Source organism: Lissotriton vulgaris, chromosome 11 (assembly GCF_964263255.1).
Source record: "Lissotriton vulgaris chromosome 11, aLisVul1.2, whole genome shotgun sequence".
Lineage (NCBI taxonomy): Eukaryota > Metazoa > Chordata > Amphibia > Caudata > Salamandridae > Lissotriton > Lissotriton vulgaris.
The window spans coordinates 409,632,292-409,646,130 of NC_141699.1; the positions used below are offsets into that span (position 1 = coordinate 409,632,292).

A 13,839-nucleotide genomic window follows, 5' to 3' on the forward strand; every position below is an offset into this window, starting at 1 on the left:
ATACCGCTTTATAAACCTAGCACTCATCTTAGCTATACGTAATATAACTATGAGATGGAAATCGCGGAACCCCCAGATGTATTGACCTGACATATGGAGTTACTGCGGTAGGGCACTGCTGAGAGAAGAAATAAGGGGCCTACGAAAAACGCCAATAGCGCTGGAGTGGGATGGGATGTTGCAACCATAAAATCGGCAGATGCAGATTAAGACCCTAAGCAAGATATATAATTGACTGTGCAGAAGAGTAATTAAGTCTTATTAAAAACGAATAAGACAGGGAAATGTATTATAGAAACACTTGGATTTGATATGCACGTAGTCCGGAAAATGCAAAAGGTGCAAGATTCAGAAGTACGCGTGAGACGGTGGAGGATTGGGAGGGGGTGTTGGGGACTGTTGCTCGTATTAATGTGATAATGCACTACCATCACTTGGGATAGCTTGCACGCAAGAGAGGTATCTTGCTACAATTATGATGTAGACTGAATATGTATAGTTATATTGTAGCAGGAATATGCCGGAAATATGGACTATTGTTATAGAGAAAAGACTGCTGCTGCTACAAATATGTGATGTGATGGTATGAGATGGAGTAGTTTCTGTCCTGTAACTCCAGTTCTGTAGTAGGGGTATCTCTGTTATAGTCATAATCTAGTGAATAGTCCCGCCCATGTGCGTGGACCCCGGAGCAATCAAAAATAATCTCTAAAGTGTCAAAAAATGCAGAAATGCATAGACACTTAAGAGAGAATTTAAAGACAGATAATGCAGCCTAAAAAGGCTACACTGTCCAGTACTTCAACTAGAAATTCCACCATAAAATCCACAAAAACAGCAAAGCCTGTACAGATTTTCCTTGCTTCACCAGCAAGATCCCTCAGGAATGATAGAGAGGAGAACCTGGACAGACAAGCCCCATATGCTGCCATTATGTGGCTTAAACAGGATACTGTGCCTTTAAGGAAACCTTCCAGAAGCTTCTCCCAGTATCCCAGAATGCATAGCAGGTCCAACTTACTTTCAGTTCTTTTTGAAGGCGTAAAAACGCCAGACCTGTAGCATTGTTTACATGAAGAATTCTCCACCGGGGAGGCGGGAGGGCGCTTATGACTATAACAGAGATACCCCTACTACAGAACTGGAGTTACAGGACATAAACTACTCCTTCTGTAGTAGGGGATCTCTGTGTATAGTCATAATCTAGTGAATAGAATCGCAAGCCCATCCCCACACCAAGCGGCGGTGGAGAAACAGAAACAACCACTATAGTGCGAATAAATTCCGCAGCGAAGCCTGCCCAACCTGAGCGTCTGCCCTGGCATCAGTGTCCAGGCAGTAATGCTTAGCAAAGGTATGAACCGACTTCCAAGTGGCCGCCTTTCAGATCTCTGCAATCGGAACATTACGGAGTAAAGCCGTCGTGGCAGCTTTACCCCTGGTGGAATGAGCCTTAGGCTTACCCCCTAAGGTCTTATTAGCTTTTTGGTAACACAGCTGTATGCAGGACACAATCCACCTGGAGATGGACTGCTTAGAGGTAGCAAAACCCGTCCTGACAGATCCATAATTGACAAACAATTGGTCTGACCTACGAATATCCTTGGTTTTATCCAGATAAAATTTCAACACCCTCCTGACATCCAGGGAATGTAAAGACCTTTCCGCTGGAGATGAAGGATTCTGAAAAAACGTAGGTAAAGTTATAGTCTGGTTGATATGAAAATCAGAAATAACCTTGGGAAGAAATTTAGGGTGAGTACGCATAACAACCTTAGCAGCATGAAATACAGTATAAGGTTCTTGGCAACACAACGCCTGAATTTCACTCACCCTGCGGGCCGATGTGATGGCCACGAGGAACGCCGCCTTCCAGGACAGGTGCTGCAGCGAAGCCTTATGAATGGGTTCAAAAGGCTCCTGCATCAATCTGGACAGCACCACATTCAAATCCCATGAAGGCGAAGGAAGCCTGACAGGAGGGAATACTTTCTTCAAGCCTTCCAAGAAATCTTTGACCAAAGGGATCTGGAAGAAGGAAGTCTGTGAAGGGCATTTCCTGTAGGCAGTCAAGGCAGCGAGATGAACCTTAATGGAATGAACGTTAAGGCCAGACTGCGCCAAATGTAGAAGATAAGAAAGGATGACGTCTTCCTTGCATGTCGTAGGGTCATAGTTCTTAGACCTGCACCAGATACAGAACCTCTTCCACTTGTAAGCATAGGAAGTCCTAGTGGAAGGTCGCTTAGCCTCCTTCAGTATGTCCATGCAATCGTCTGGGAGATTCAAATGGCCATATTGCACTATCTCAGGAGCCATGCCGCCAAACTCAAAGAGGAGAGGTTCGGGTGCAACATCTGCCCCCCGAACTTCGTGAGAAGGTCCGGCCTGCACGGCAGCCGTATGTGCGGAAGGAGAGACCAGTGTAGAAGGTCCGTGAACCACCACTGCCTGGGCCATTCCGGGGCAATCAGGATCCTCCGTGCCCTGGATTGGGACAGCTTGATCAGCACCGCTGGAATCAGGGGAATGGGTGGAAAAGCGTACACAAAGCTGTTTGACCAGTTGATCCAGAGTGCATTCCCCAGCGTCCCTTGCTGTTAGTACCTGGAGGCGAAGTCTCGGCATTTGCTGTTTTCTGTGGTGGCGAACAGATCTACGTCTGGAGTCCCCCACCTTTCGAAGTCTTCTCCTAGCACGTCGTCGTTTATGACCCGTTCGTGGTTTTCCTGAATCAGTCTGCTCAGTGCGTCCGCCTGAACATTCTGCACACCTGGCAGATGGGTGGCCGTTATCGTCAATCCTCTTGCCAGAAGTCAATGCCAGATCGTCTGCGCCTCCCGAGACAGGGTGCGCGATCTCGACCCCCCTTGCTTGTTGAGGTAATACATTGTGGTAGTATTGTCCGTCTGTACAAGCAGAGAGTTGGTCCAGAAGGACGGATGAAAGGCCTTCAGCGCCAAGTGAACAGCCCTGAGTTCCAGGAAATTGATGTGATAAGTGGACTCCATCGGAGACCACGCACCTTGAATCTGTAAGTCTCCCGAATGCGCTCCCCATCCGTGGAGAGAAGCATCCGTCACAATCGTCTGAGTAGGAATGTCCTTGTGGAAGGGAACCCCTCTGAGGAGATTCTCCGCTGAACACCACCACCTCAGAGACTGAAGAGCATGCAGAGGCAGTCGTATCTTGTCGTCCCAAGATCCTCTCCTCTGGTCCCACTGGTCCTCCAAGCACTCCTGCAGAGGTCTCATGTGAAGTCTTGCATGGGGAGTGAGGAAGATACAAGAGGCCATCGACCCCAGTAGAGAAGACACCGTCCTCACTGTTGTAGATGGAGCGGTCATAAGAGCCTGAGCCTTCCGAAGGATCGATCGCCGTCGCTCCTCCGAAGGAGACACGCTTGCTGACAGCGTATCGATGGATGCTCCCAAGTACTGTATGCACTGGACCGGAGTCGGGACAGACTTGGACATGTTGATGTGCAACCCCAGCTTGTTCAAGAGAACGCACGTCTTCTGGAAGTGCGCTTGAGCTTCCGAGAAGGAGGCCTTGATCAACCAATCGTCCAGGTACGGGTAGACAAACACCTTGTTCTTACGCAGGTGTGCGGCCACCACCGCCATGCACTTCGAGAATGTTCTGGGTGCGGACTTCAGTCCGAACGGCAACACTGTGTATTGATAGTGATTGGCGCGGACTTGGAATCGCAGGAACTTCCGGTGTTTGTGTGCAATGGGCACAAGGAAGTAAGCATCCTGTAGGTCTATGGCACAAAGCCAGTCTCCCCGTTGCAGCTGAGGATAAATCTGATGCAACGACAGCATGCGGAACTTTTCTCTGCGAATCCACTTGTTTGCCTGTCGCAAATCCAGAATGGGCCTGAACTCGTTCTTGTCCTTTTTTCGGACCAGAAAGAATCGGGAGTACAGACCTCTTCCTCTCTGAGACAGAGGCACGTCTTCTATGGCCCTTTTCCTCAAGAGGACGTCGGCCTCCGCCTGGAGCTCGCGCAGTTGATACTGTGAGCTGACCGGAGGGATCGATGGAGGCGGGCCGGTGAACCTAAGACTGTATCCATTGCAAACAATATTCAGCACCCACTTGTCCTGAGTAATTTTTCTCCACTCTGCCAGAAAAGATTGAATGCTTTCCCCCCCCACCGGAGCGGGTAACGGACGAGGGGGAAGTACCGTATTTTCCGGCGTATAAGACAACCCCCTACTTTTCATGATGAAATGTAGGTTTCGTCCTATACTCGCCGTATAAGACGACCCCCACTTCCGCCGGCTGGAACCTTCTGAAGTCCCCTTTCCATGTCCATGAACTGAGTAGAAGACGTGCGCTAGTGACGCTCCTCTACTTACGATGAACGTGAAACGTGAGGATTATGGCGCCAGATCAGCGCATACACCGCTGTGTCTCTAGGATGAAGACGCAGTAAGAATACTGAAATGCCCCGTGGACAGTCTCCCATCGGCACTACAGCACTACGGGACTGTACCGGTGAGTAACTGTGCACTAAATCATGTGCAATTTTAGATTAATGTAACCGGTAAACGTGGGAGTGTGAGCGCGCGAGTAGAGCCCAGGTCATATTGGAGGGTTCCACGTCGGTGGAACGTTGCTTCCACTCATCAAAATTTAGTGTCCGGCGTATAAGACAACCCCCGACTTTTGAAAACATTTGAAGGGGTTAAAAAGTCGTCTTATACGCCGGAAAATACGGTAACAGCTCAGGGACGAGACCCTGCTGCGCCCTTGTTCGCGGTAGAGGGTTGCTGGCCTCCCCTACCCTTCTGGCGCTTTTGGAAGGGCCTGCGGTACTGCTGCTGCTGCTGACCCGCAGCTTGTCCTCGGCCTCTGCCCTGCGCCCCGAACCTCCTCTGGAACGGGCGGTAGCTCTTGTCCTTGGGCTTCTCCAAGCCCACCGCCGTCAAGGTCTCCGCCTCTGCCTTCATGCGGGCCATTTCATCGTCCGCGTGCTTCCCGAAGAGGGTCTCCCCCGAGAAGGGCAGATTAGCAACTCTCTGCTGGGCCTCCGGCTTGAGGGACGTCAGTCGAAGCCAGGCATGGCGTCTCTGGTTAATTCCATGACAATAACCGTGGGCTGCCAGCAACGAGGCATCAGCAGCCGCGCTGATGACTTGATTGGAGACCAGCATCCCTTCCTTCAGGATTTCCAGGAAATCCTCCCTCCGATCCTTCGGAAGGAGATCCGCAAACTGCTGTAGGGACTCCCACAGTGCGCGATCATAACGCCCCAGGAAGGCTAAGTCGCTAGCGGCCTACATGGACGTAGAGGCCGTCCCACAGGCCTTTCTCCCATTGGAGTCGACCCACCGACTTTCCTTATCCGGAGGAACAGTCGAAGACGGGGAGGTCGAGTGCTGCTTCCTGGCTGCCGTCACAATCACGGAGTCTGGCACCGGGTCAGTTCTCAGAAACGCCGGGTCCGAGTCCGGAGCCCTGTACTTCTTTAGAAGGCGGGACGGAGCGGCCCTCGTAGTTGCAGGCGTAAGGAACAATTCCTTCGCTGGTTCCACCAAACCTGGCACGAGCGGCAGAAGAGGGCGGGACAGGTGCTTCTTGTGAAGCGTCTCAAAGATCACGGACGTTGTCTGTGTTGGAGCCGTCACCGTGATCCCGAGCTTCGCCGCCCCCCTTAAGAGCACGTCCTGAAAGGTACTGATATCATCCACTGGGGACACCCTTGTCCCTGGCGAGTCCGACAATGTTGGGGAGAAAGATCTGGTCCCGGAGGAATCCGTGCGGGACCGCGACTCTCGCCTCCTGTGGCTCCGCCTCGATCTCGTAGAGGATCGGTGCCGACTGCGCTCTCTCCCTCTCCGCCTGGAGCGGGATCGCGATCTCCTGGGCTTAGGCCGCCCTGCTGGAGCCACCGGGGCAGGAGACTTGGGCTTGGGTGGCGCCCCCGGCCTAGGGGTCCCTTTAGGAGGAGTAGGGAACCTCGGCAACGAATAGGTCCTCGGAGGAACTGGAGGAAGATTCTCCAACGGAGGAGCTTGAGGAGGTGGAAGCGGTGGCAGTGGTGGTGGAGTAGGGGACCGAGGACGAGGCCCCCTTGGTAGGGGGGGGAGGAGGAGTAACGACTTAGGTTTAGTAGGGGTGAACACAGCAGAGTGCGCTGAACCCGGTGAAACTCCCCCCTCACTAGGATGGGACCTAGGAGAGTCATCCACAGCCTCCTGACGCTTTCCAGAGCGACTCCTGGTGTCAGCGCTCCTTCCGCGCCTCTTGGGAGTCTGAGAACGGCGACCCGACGGCGAGCGCCGTTTCCTCGGGGTTGAGTCGCGCTTCCTCGACGTCGAACGTCTCCTTCGCCTCGACGTCGAACGTCCGTGCCTCGACGTCGACCTTCTGCGCCGTCGATGCCTCGACGGCGATCTTCTGTGCCTCGACGGCGATCTCCTGTGCCTCGACGGCAATCTCCTGTGCCTCGACGGCAATCTCCTGTGCCTCGACGGCAATCTCCTGTGCCTCGACGGCAATCTCCTGTGCCTCGACGGCAATCTCCTGTGCCTCGACGGCAATCTCCTGTGCCTCGACGGCAATCTCCTGTGCCTCGACGGCAATCTCCTGTGCCTCGACGGCAATCTCCTGTGCCTCGACGGCAATCTCCTGTGCCTCGACGGCAATCTCCTGTGCCTCGACGGCAATCTCCTGTGCCTCGACGGCGATCTTCTGTGCCTCGACGGCGATCTTCTGTGCCTCGACGGCGATCTCCTGTGCCTCGACGGCAATCTCCTGTGCCTCGACGGCAATCTCCTGTGCCTCGACGGCAATCTCCTGTGCCTCGACGGCAATCTCCTGTGCCTCGACGGCAATCTCCTGTGCCTCGACGGCAATCTCCTGTGCCTCGACGGCAATCTCCTGTGCCTCGACGGCGATCTTCTGTGCCTCGACGGCGATCTTCTGTGCCTCGACGGCGATCTTCTGTGCCTCGACGGCGAGGAGCCCCTCGACGCCGATCGCCTCCTCTTCACAGACGGCGGCCGGCGGTGTCGTCTCTACGACGAGCGCCGACGCCGGGCCCCACGACTCCGATCACTCGAAGTCGACACCGACGTAGACGATGAAGATGCCACCGGAGACTTCGACGGCGGCCTGTCCACATTCCTCGACGTCGGCGGTCGACGTCGCCTCGACCCAGAGCCCTGGGGAGAAGGGGAGCAGATAGCAGTCATTCCTCTCGACGTCGTGGTAGGAGCCACCGACCCAGACGGAGATAGATGACGTTTGCTGGACTTCCTGCCCCTGGGGAGCCCCCCAGAGGCCTCAGCATGGGCAGAAGAAGCCCCACCAGACCCACCTTGTGCCTTCTTTCTCTCCTCGAGTCCCTGAAGTCTGATTTTCATCCTGTCCCTCAGGGTCCTGCCAGTGAACCCACGGCAGATTTCACACTCCTCTGGGATGTGGGAAGAAGGAAGGCAGAGGATACAGACCTCATGGGGGTCCGACTTGGCATTCTTCCTGGAGCAGCTCGGGCATTTGTCAAATAATGCAGGCATTATAGACAACTAAAGTGTGCAAAAGACCAAGAAGAAGACACCAAAGTACTTTAAAAGCACACAAAATCGAAATTAGTGCAAAAAACACCAACAAAACCCTTGAAAAGGGAGAGCTCAATGCTCCAGGGTCCTGCTTGCAGGAGCCGGAAAAAAGAACTGAAAGTAAGTTGGACCTGCTATGCATTCTGGAATACTGGGAGAAGCTTCTGGAAGGTTTCCTTAAAGGCACAGTATCCTGTTTAAGCCACATAATGGCAGCCTATGGGGCTTGTCTGTCCAGGTTCTCCTCTCTATCATTCCTGAGTGATCTTGCTGGTGAAGCAAGGAAAATCTGTACAGGCTTTGCTGTTTTTGTGGATTTTATGGTGGAATTTCTAGTTGAAGTACTGGACAGTGTAGCCTTTTTAGGCTGCATTATCAGTCTTTAAATTCTCTCTTAAGTGTATGCATTTCTGCATTTTTTGACACTGTAAGAGATTATTTTTGATTGCTCCGGGGTCCACGCACATGGGCGGGACTATTCACTAGATAATGACTATACACAGAGATCCCCTACTACAGAAATACATTTAAAAAACTAATAAAGTATGTTTGAAAATAAAATGGTACTGCGGAGTTCATACTGAAACTCCCAGCACTATATACTCACTGCACTTAATATGTCTACAAATTGGCTTAGACACTGTAGGGGTAAAGGGCTCATGTAACTAACCTCACCACTGGTATAGTGCACCCAGCTAGAGGGGTGGCTGATCTATGCTAGGGCAGTGGGTTGTAGGCATGGCACACAGGGATGTGTGCCATGTAGACAACACTTTATTCTGCACCAAAACACACAGCCTGCAAAAGGCAGTATGTGAGTGTAAGGGTAAAGGGCCTCCAAGGGTGGCACAATAAGTACTGCAGCCCTTTGAGGCTTCCCTGGTCACAGTGCCCTGGGTACCGGTGGTACCATTTCCCATGGACTGAACTGTGGCCAGGGAGTGCCAATTGGGTTTGGTCTTTAATGCAGTTTTAGGGAAAGAACTTAGGCCTGAGTATTTGATTGGCAGGAGCCCAGGACACACTCAGTCAAAGTACATCAGTTCAGCAAAAAGTGAAGGCAACCATGTAGAAAGAGGGCACTTTCTCACACACATGTACTCCGATTTCTAGATTGCAACCCTTTTAGAGGTGTGTTGTAGCTGGTAGATCCTTGTTGACTCATGGTCTACCTACTCCATCTTTGTAGGGAAGTGCTTTTGTTGTTTGATCCCAAGACCGGCAATGTATCGAGTACTCCCCCCACGTCCCCAAATAATCTACAAGTATGTGGATCAGAGTGAAAGAGGGAGATAAAGAAACCAACTGTCCGGTAAAACTAGTCTCATGACAATATTTAATCTGACCATGTGCTAAGGTAAACAAACTGACAGAAAGCTTAAAATAATGCTTACTTCTGCGGTGTCGAAGATCTGCTTCACTTCCAGCACACTGGTTATATGCCATGTATATTTGTTGAATGTTCCAAGGGGAAGGGCATCTTTTCGGACGAATGCTAAAATCGACAACACAAAGAAAAAACAGTAACAATTCAATCAATAAGAATCAAAATCTAACAAACTGAAAATTGATGGAAAACATTTGACAAATACAAATGTATTGGAGATGAAAATACAATAATGGTGGCACAATCAAGAGAATGCATTTCCTAGGATTATGGGTGTTTAGTGTTGCAAAAATATTAGAGGCTTGTGAAATTCCCCTATATCAAGGTGGAATATCCTAGGTTTGACCATGCACATCTCTCCTCCACAGAGCTGCACAATTTGGAATGTTTCCCAGTTAAGGCAAAACTTCTGTAAGCCTCCCTAAAGTAACGCAAATAAGGAGATTATTCACTGTGTGAGGGATAACACAAGCAATGGTGCCATCCCACAGATGGCGGCATTTTACCTACAAGAAACCCTTTAATGAGGAAACATAAGAGCTTTTCCTTTGTGAGGCAAAGCATGTGAATCCTCTTAATTGATGCAATATACCCGAGATTATCTGTTAGGCACAGCCATAAGCTTGGACCTCATTGGGAGTACACAATGTTATTTATAGCCTTGGTTAAACTACACAATTGTGTACTTTCATTGGGGGAGTTCGGGTCCGGTTCCATACACATCGGTCTACTCCTCACGGAAGTGGATCTAAATCTGCCCATATTTTCTGGTCCTCCTGGAAGTTGTGTTAAATATGCACTTGATAGATTATATGAGGATGAACTGGAACACAAGCAATGCAAGATCTGTTTTGACCATCAGTCAGGTATAGATTGCTTCCAGTGGGCACACGACCCACGTCTGGGTATGCCTGTTACATTGAAGTATACAAAAAAACAAGCACTGGCGTTGCCAATAGGTTTCGCATTTGGAAAGTTGGAGCTATTGGTTTTGTAAATGACATTTTATATTTATATATCGTTATTGGCATTGTCAATAACAATATATAAATATAAAATGTCATTTACAAAACCAATAGCTCCAACTTTCCAAATGCGAAACCTATTGGCAACGCCAGTGCTTGTTATACTTTGATATTTCAACCCGCCATGCAGTCAACCATCACTGCACATGGAGCTAAGGTAATCGCCCGACACTAGGGCCTCCTATTGGATGAAATGCTCACAGAATAAAGGCATATGCAAAAAAAACTGACTATGTCAAACCAAAATTCCCTTTGGATTATTCAGTGAGAAGACAAAAATTCTTACAAGCTACCAAACAATATCAATCATACATCAAGACCTAACAGTTGGAGCAATGCGATACATAACAAAACAATTCTGTCAAAATTAATACATTCAGTGTGCACAGTTTATTCAAATATATAAAAAAAAACACCAATTAAAAACAGATAAATGTTAAAATGGAGGAAATTAAAATTTTTAAATTTTGGGAACACAGACAATAAAAACGGAACAATTCATATACAGTATCTAAACCTAAACAGTTCCTAATGCTAATAAGGGAGGTGCAAAATAAAGGTAAAGATTCCACAACAGTCAGAATAATCCTTTGCAGATATATATTGCACTCCTCCCTTTCACTTAACACGATACATAGGAACCGCGCGTTTTAAATGGAAGTGGAAATAGTTGCCGCCCCCATTTTAGCGTAAGCCTTGCAGCGACAGCGAGGACGTATTTCGTTGTAGAGATTGCAACAACACTAAAGACGGACAAGGCTCCTCTCTAAGCCCTGCACTTTTCAACCTGTACATGAGACCACTAGCCGATGTCGTCCGCCCGTTCGGGATTAAGATCATTTCCTACGCGGACTTGTGGTCTCCCTGACACAGGATACCAATCTACCTGTACAGAGCGGGCATAGAGAGTGTCTGGAGGATGTAAAGACTTGGATGTCCCAATCATCCTTAAAATTAAATGGAGACCAAACCGAGCTTATGGTCCTCTGCAACTCGGTCCCTAGCCTCCCGGCCACCCTCTGGCCACCCAGCATGGGCCCTCTACCAACCCCCAAAAACAGCATCAAAAGCCTGGGAATATGGATGGACAGATCTCTTTCCTTCAATGTACAAGCTACTAAACTCTCGGCTACCTGCTTTGGCATCATGAAGATGCTTAGAAAAATCCTCCCCCTCCTCCCCATGGAAGCCAGGCAAGTAGCGGTACAAGGCTTGATCCAATCCCGCCTTGATTTTATTAATGTTCTTTACCTCGGCGCCCCGGAATCCACTTTGAGAAGGCTGCAGACTGTTCAGAACTGCGCTGCACGCATGTTACTCAACCTCCCCCGCAGACAGTCAGTAAGGTCCGGCCTTGTTACTCTCCACTGGCTTCCGGTGCGCCAAAGAGTTATATTGAAAGCCATGTGCATAGCCCACCAGTCCTTCTGGAACTCTGGCCCCAGGATCACACAGGACCTAATCAATCACTACAGGCCCAACAGGAACCTAAGGTCTAACCAGACCTTCCTAGCAGTTACACCTAGAGTAAAAAGATCCAGATCTGGAGGTAGGTCGTTCTCACACAATGCTGCTAGGGCCTGGAATGCCCTTCCATTATACTTAAGATCCAACCCCAACCTTACGGCTTTCCGCAAACAATTAAAAACCTTCCTATTTCACCCAATCTAAACTTCCTCTCCCTCCCCCCTGTGTTCCTCATGGTTGGACTGCGGTATTCCTAGCGCTTGGACGCCTCCGGGCAGCAATTCGCGCTCTATAAATGCACATCCTATCCTATCCTATCTCTCTATATCTCTATATATTACAGCAACTCATCTGCCAGCCGGCGTTTGCAATTCTACAAAAAAGCAGGAGCACGGACCACCATTAAGTGCACAGAATTGTTTAATTAGATTGTGCTCAGTCAGCCATTACGCGTTTCAGCACCAAAGTGCCTTGATCACATGATATATCTCCACAACAGCCCACTCCAAAAGAAAAAAGTAAAGGCCACTCAGGGGAGACGTCGGAAGATCTTGATTAGATACAGCGTGTGCATGATGCATTTCAGCCTTACGGCCTTCTTCAGATGCCGCTGTATACAAAGTATAACTCCACCCCCACCTTTAAGTATCCAGTGTCTCTCTCATTGGCGGCAATCAGCTGACCCTTAGTCACATGATGTCAACTCAGCTGCAGTCCTATATTTTCAGCACACTTGCCTCGATCGTCCTAAGACACGAAGAAGGCAAGTGCAGACCCAGCTTAGTTGAAAGTGGTTTTCATGGTGCTACCACCTTGTCGCCATGACACGTTTAGGCCGGAAACATCCGGCCTGGTTTACTCAACAGCACATGGGCGGCAGTGGCTCCTTTTTAAAGTGTAAGGTGATACATTATGTAGCATGGAAATAGAAAACATACTATGTGACAATGCTCTCAATAACAGCTTAAATGCTTTTAAAATTATGTCTCAAATATTTAACAGTTCTGTAAATAACATCAATGCTAGTAAATTCAATTATGGAGCAGTGGGGCAAACAATTCATAACAAATGACCTTCTATACAAAACCCTTGTTTCTGTAAAATACAAACAGTGTTTAATCTATTCAGGAGAAAAAAACCTGCATCGTTTTGTTGTGTCATTCAGTTTCCTGTTGAGGGGTAGTTATATATGTGTATCCTATTGTACATCATATAGGAAACCAATACCCCTGCTCCACCTACTATTTCCTGCTAATACCATAATAAAGTGACTAAGTGCTGAAAAGAGAGAAACATTGCCCCCATTGTTGTAAACTTTTGAGACCCCTATGTGACAATCTATTGTGCAAAAGTGCAAAGATAAATCTTGTTTGTTATGTGACATAACCAGTGCAAGCAGCTATTGGCAAGTGAATTATTAAATAAACTGGAATATAGGTATAGTTAATATCTAATGCCTATAAATAACATATGCTTGTTGCAACTCAGTTATATATATATATATATATATATATATATATATATATATATATATATATATATACACACACACACACACACACACACACACACACACACACATATACACACACACTGCAACACATCCAACTATCCAGCTGGAATAATGGCAAGCACACTGGAATCCGTTATCAAAAGACTTTAATGTAAACCCCCCTTCACCCCTGACAGACACGTTTCGCTAATCTAGCTTCGTCAGTGTCAGTTTCGGTTTGTAAAGTGACGACATTATAAGCCTATCGGCCGAGACATAATCATTGACACTGAAGATGTACAATTCTGCCAATGTGGCGGCCATATTTAAACATATATTCATCCTCTATTTACAGAGTAAAACATAGGCAATGTCGTAACAAATAAAGTGCAAAGTGCTCATTTAAAAACATTACAGACAACAAACATTTCATAATTTCAGTGCAATTCATTGTCATGTGATACTTTCGGGGATATTTATAAAGGATATCATAACCTTCAGTCCTCTTATATCCATTAATGTTCTCAATTGTTTTAGCTCTAAAAAAAATAAAACAAATTATATATATAGATATATATATATATATATATATATATATATATATATATATACTGAAAAAACCATAGGTTTTAGGCCTTATATAGTTAGGAATTAGCATTTAAAAAACCTTGAAAATTCACTGAAAAAAACATAGGTTTCAGGCCTTATATAGTTAGGAATTAACATAAAAAACCACTGAAATTGATCCCATATAGTTATATGAAGTAACTATATATGGCGCAACAGCAATCCACTGCTGATGATGTCACATATTACATCATTCATGACTTGGTCAGTGACATCACTGATGACATCTCAAATGACATCACTGATGGCATCACTGATGACTGTTTT

At 47.9% G+C, this 13,839-nt stretch overlaps 1 protein-coding gene across 2 annotated transcripts in view; it reads right to left on the reverse strand.

The window, feature by feature from the left end:
- C11H2orf42 (chromosome 11 C2orf42 homolog) overlaps window positions 1–13,839 on the reverse strand; it is a 280,308-nt gene that overhangs the window by 52,812 nt on the left and 213,657 nt on the right. For both annotated transcript variants that reach the window (XM_086943470.1, XM_086943471.1), the window contains exon 6: window positions 8,969–9,069. In XM_086943470.1, coding sequence (XP_086799596.1) covers window positions 8,969–9,069 — 101 coding nt within the window. The remainder of the gene's footprint in view (window positions 1–8,968; window positions 9,070–13,839) is intronic.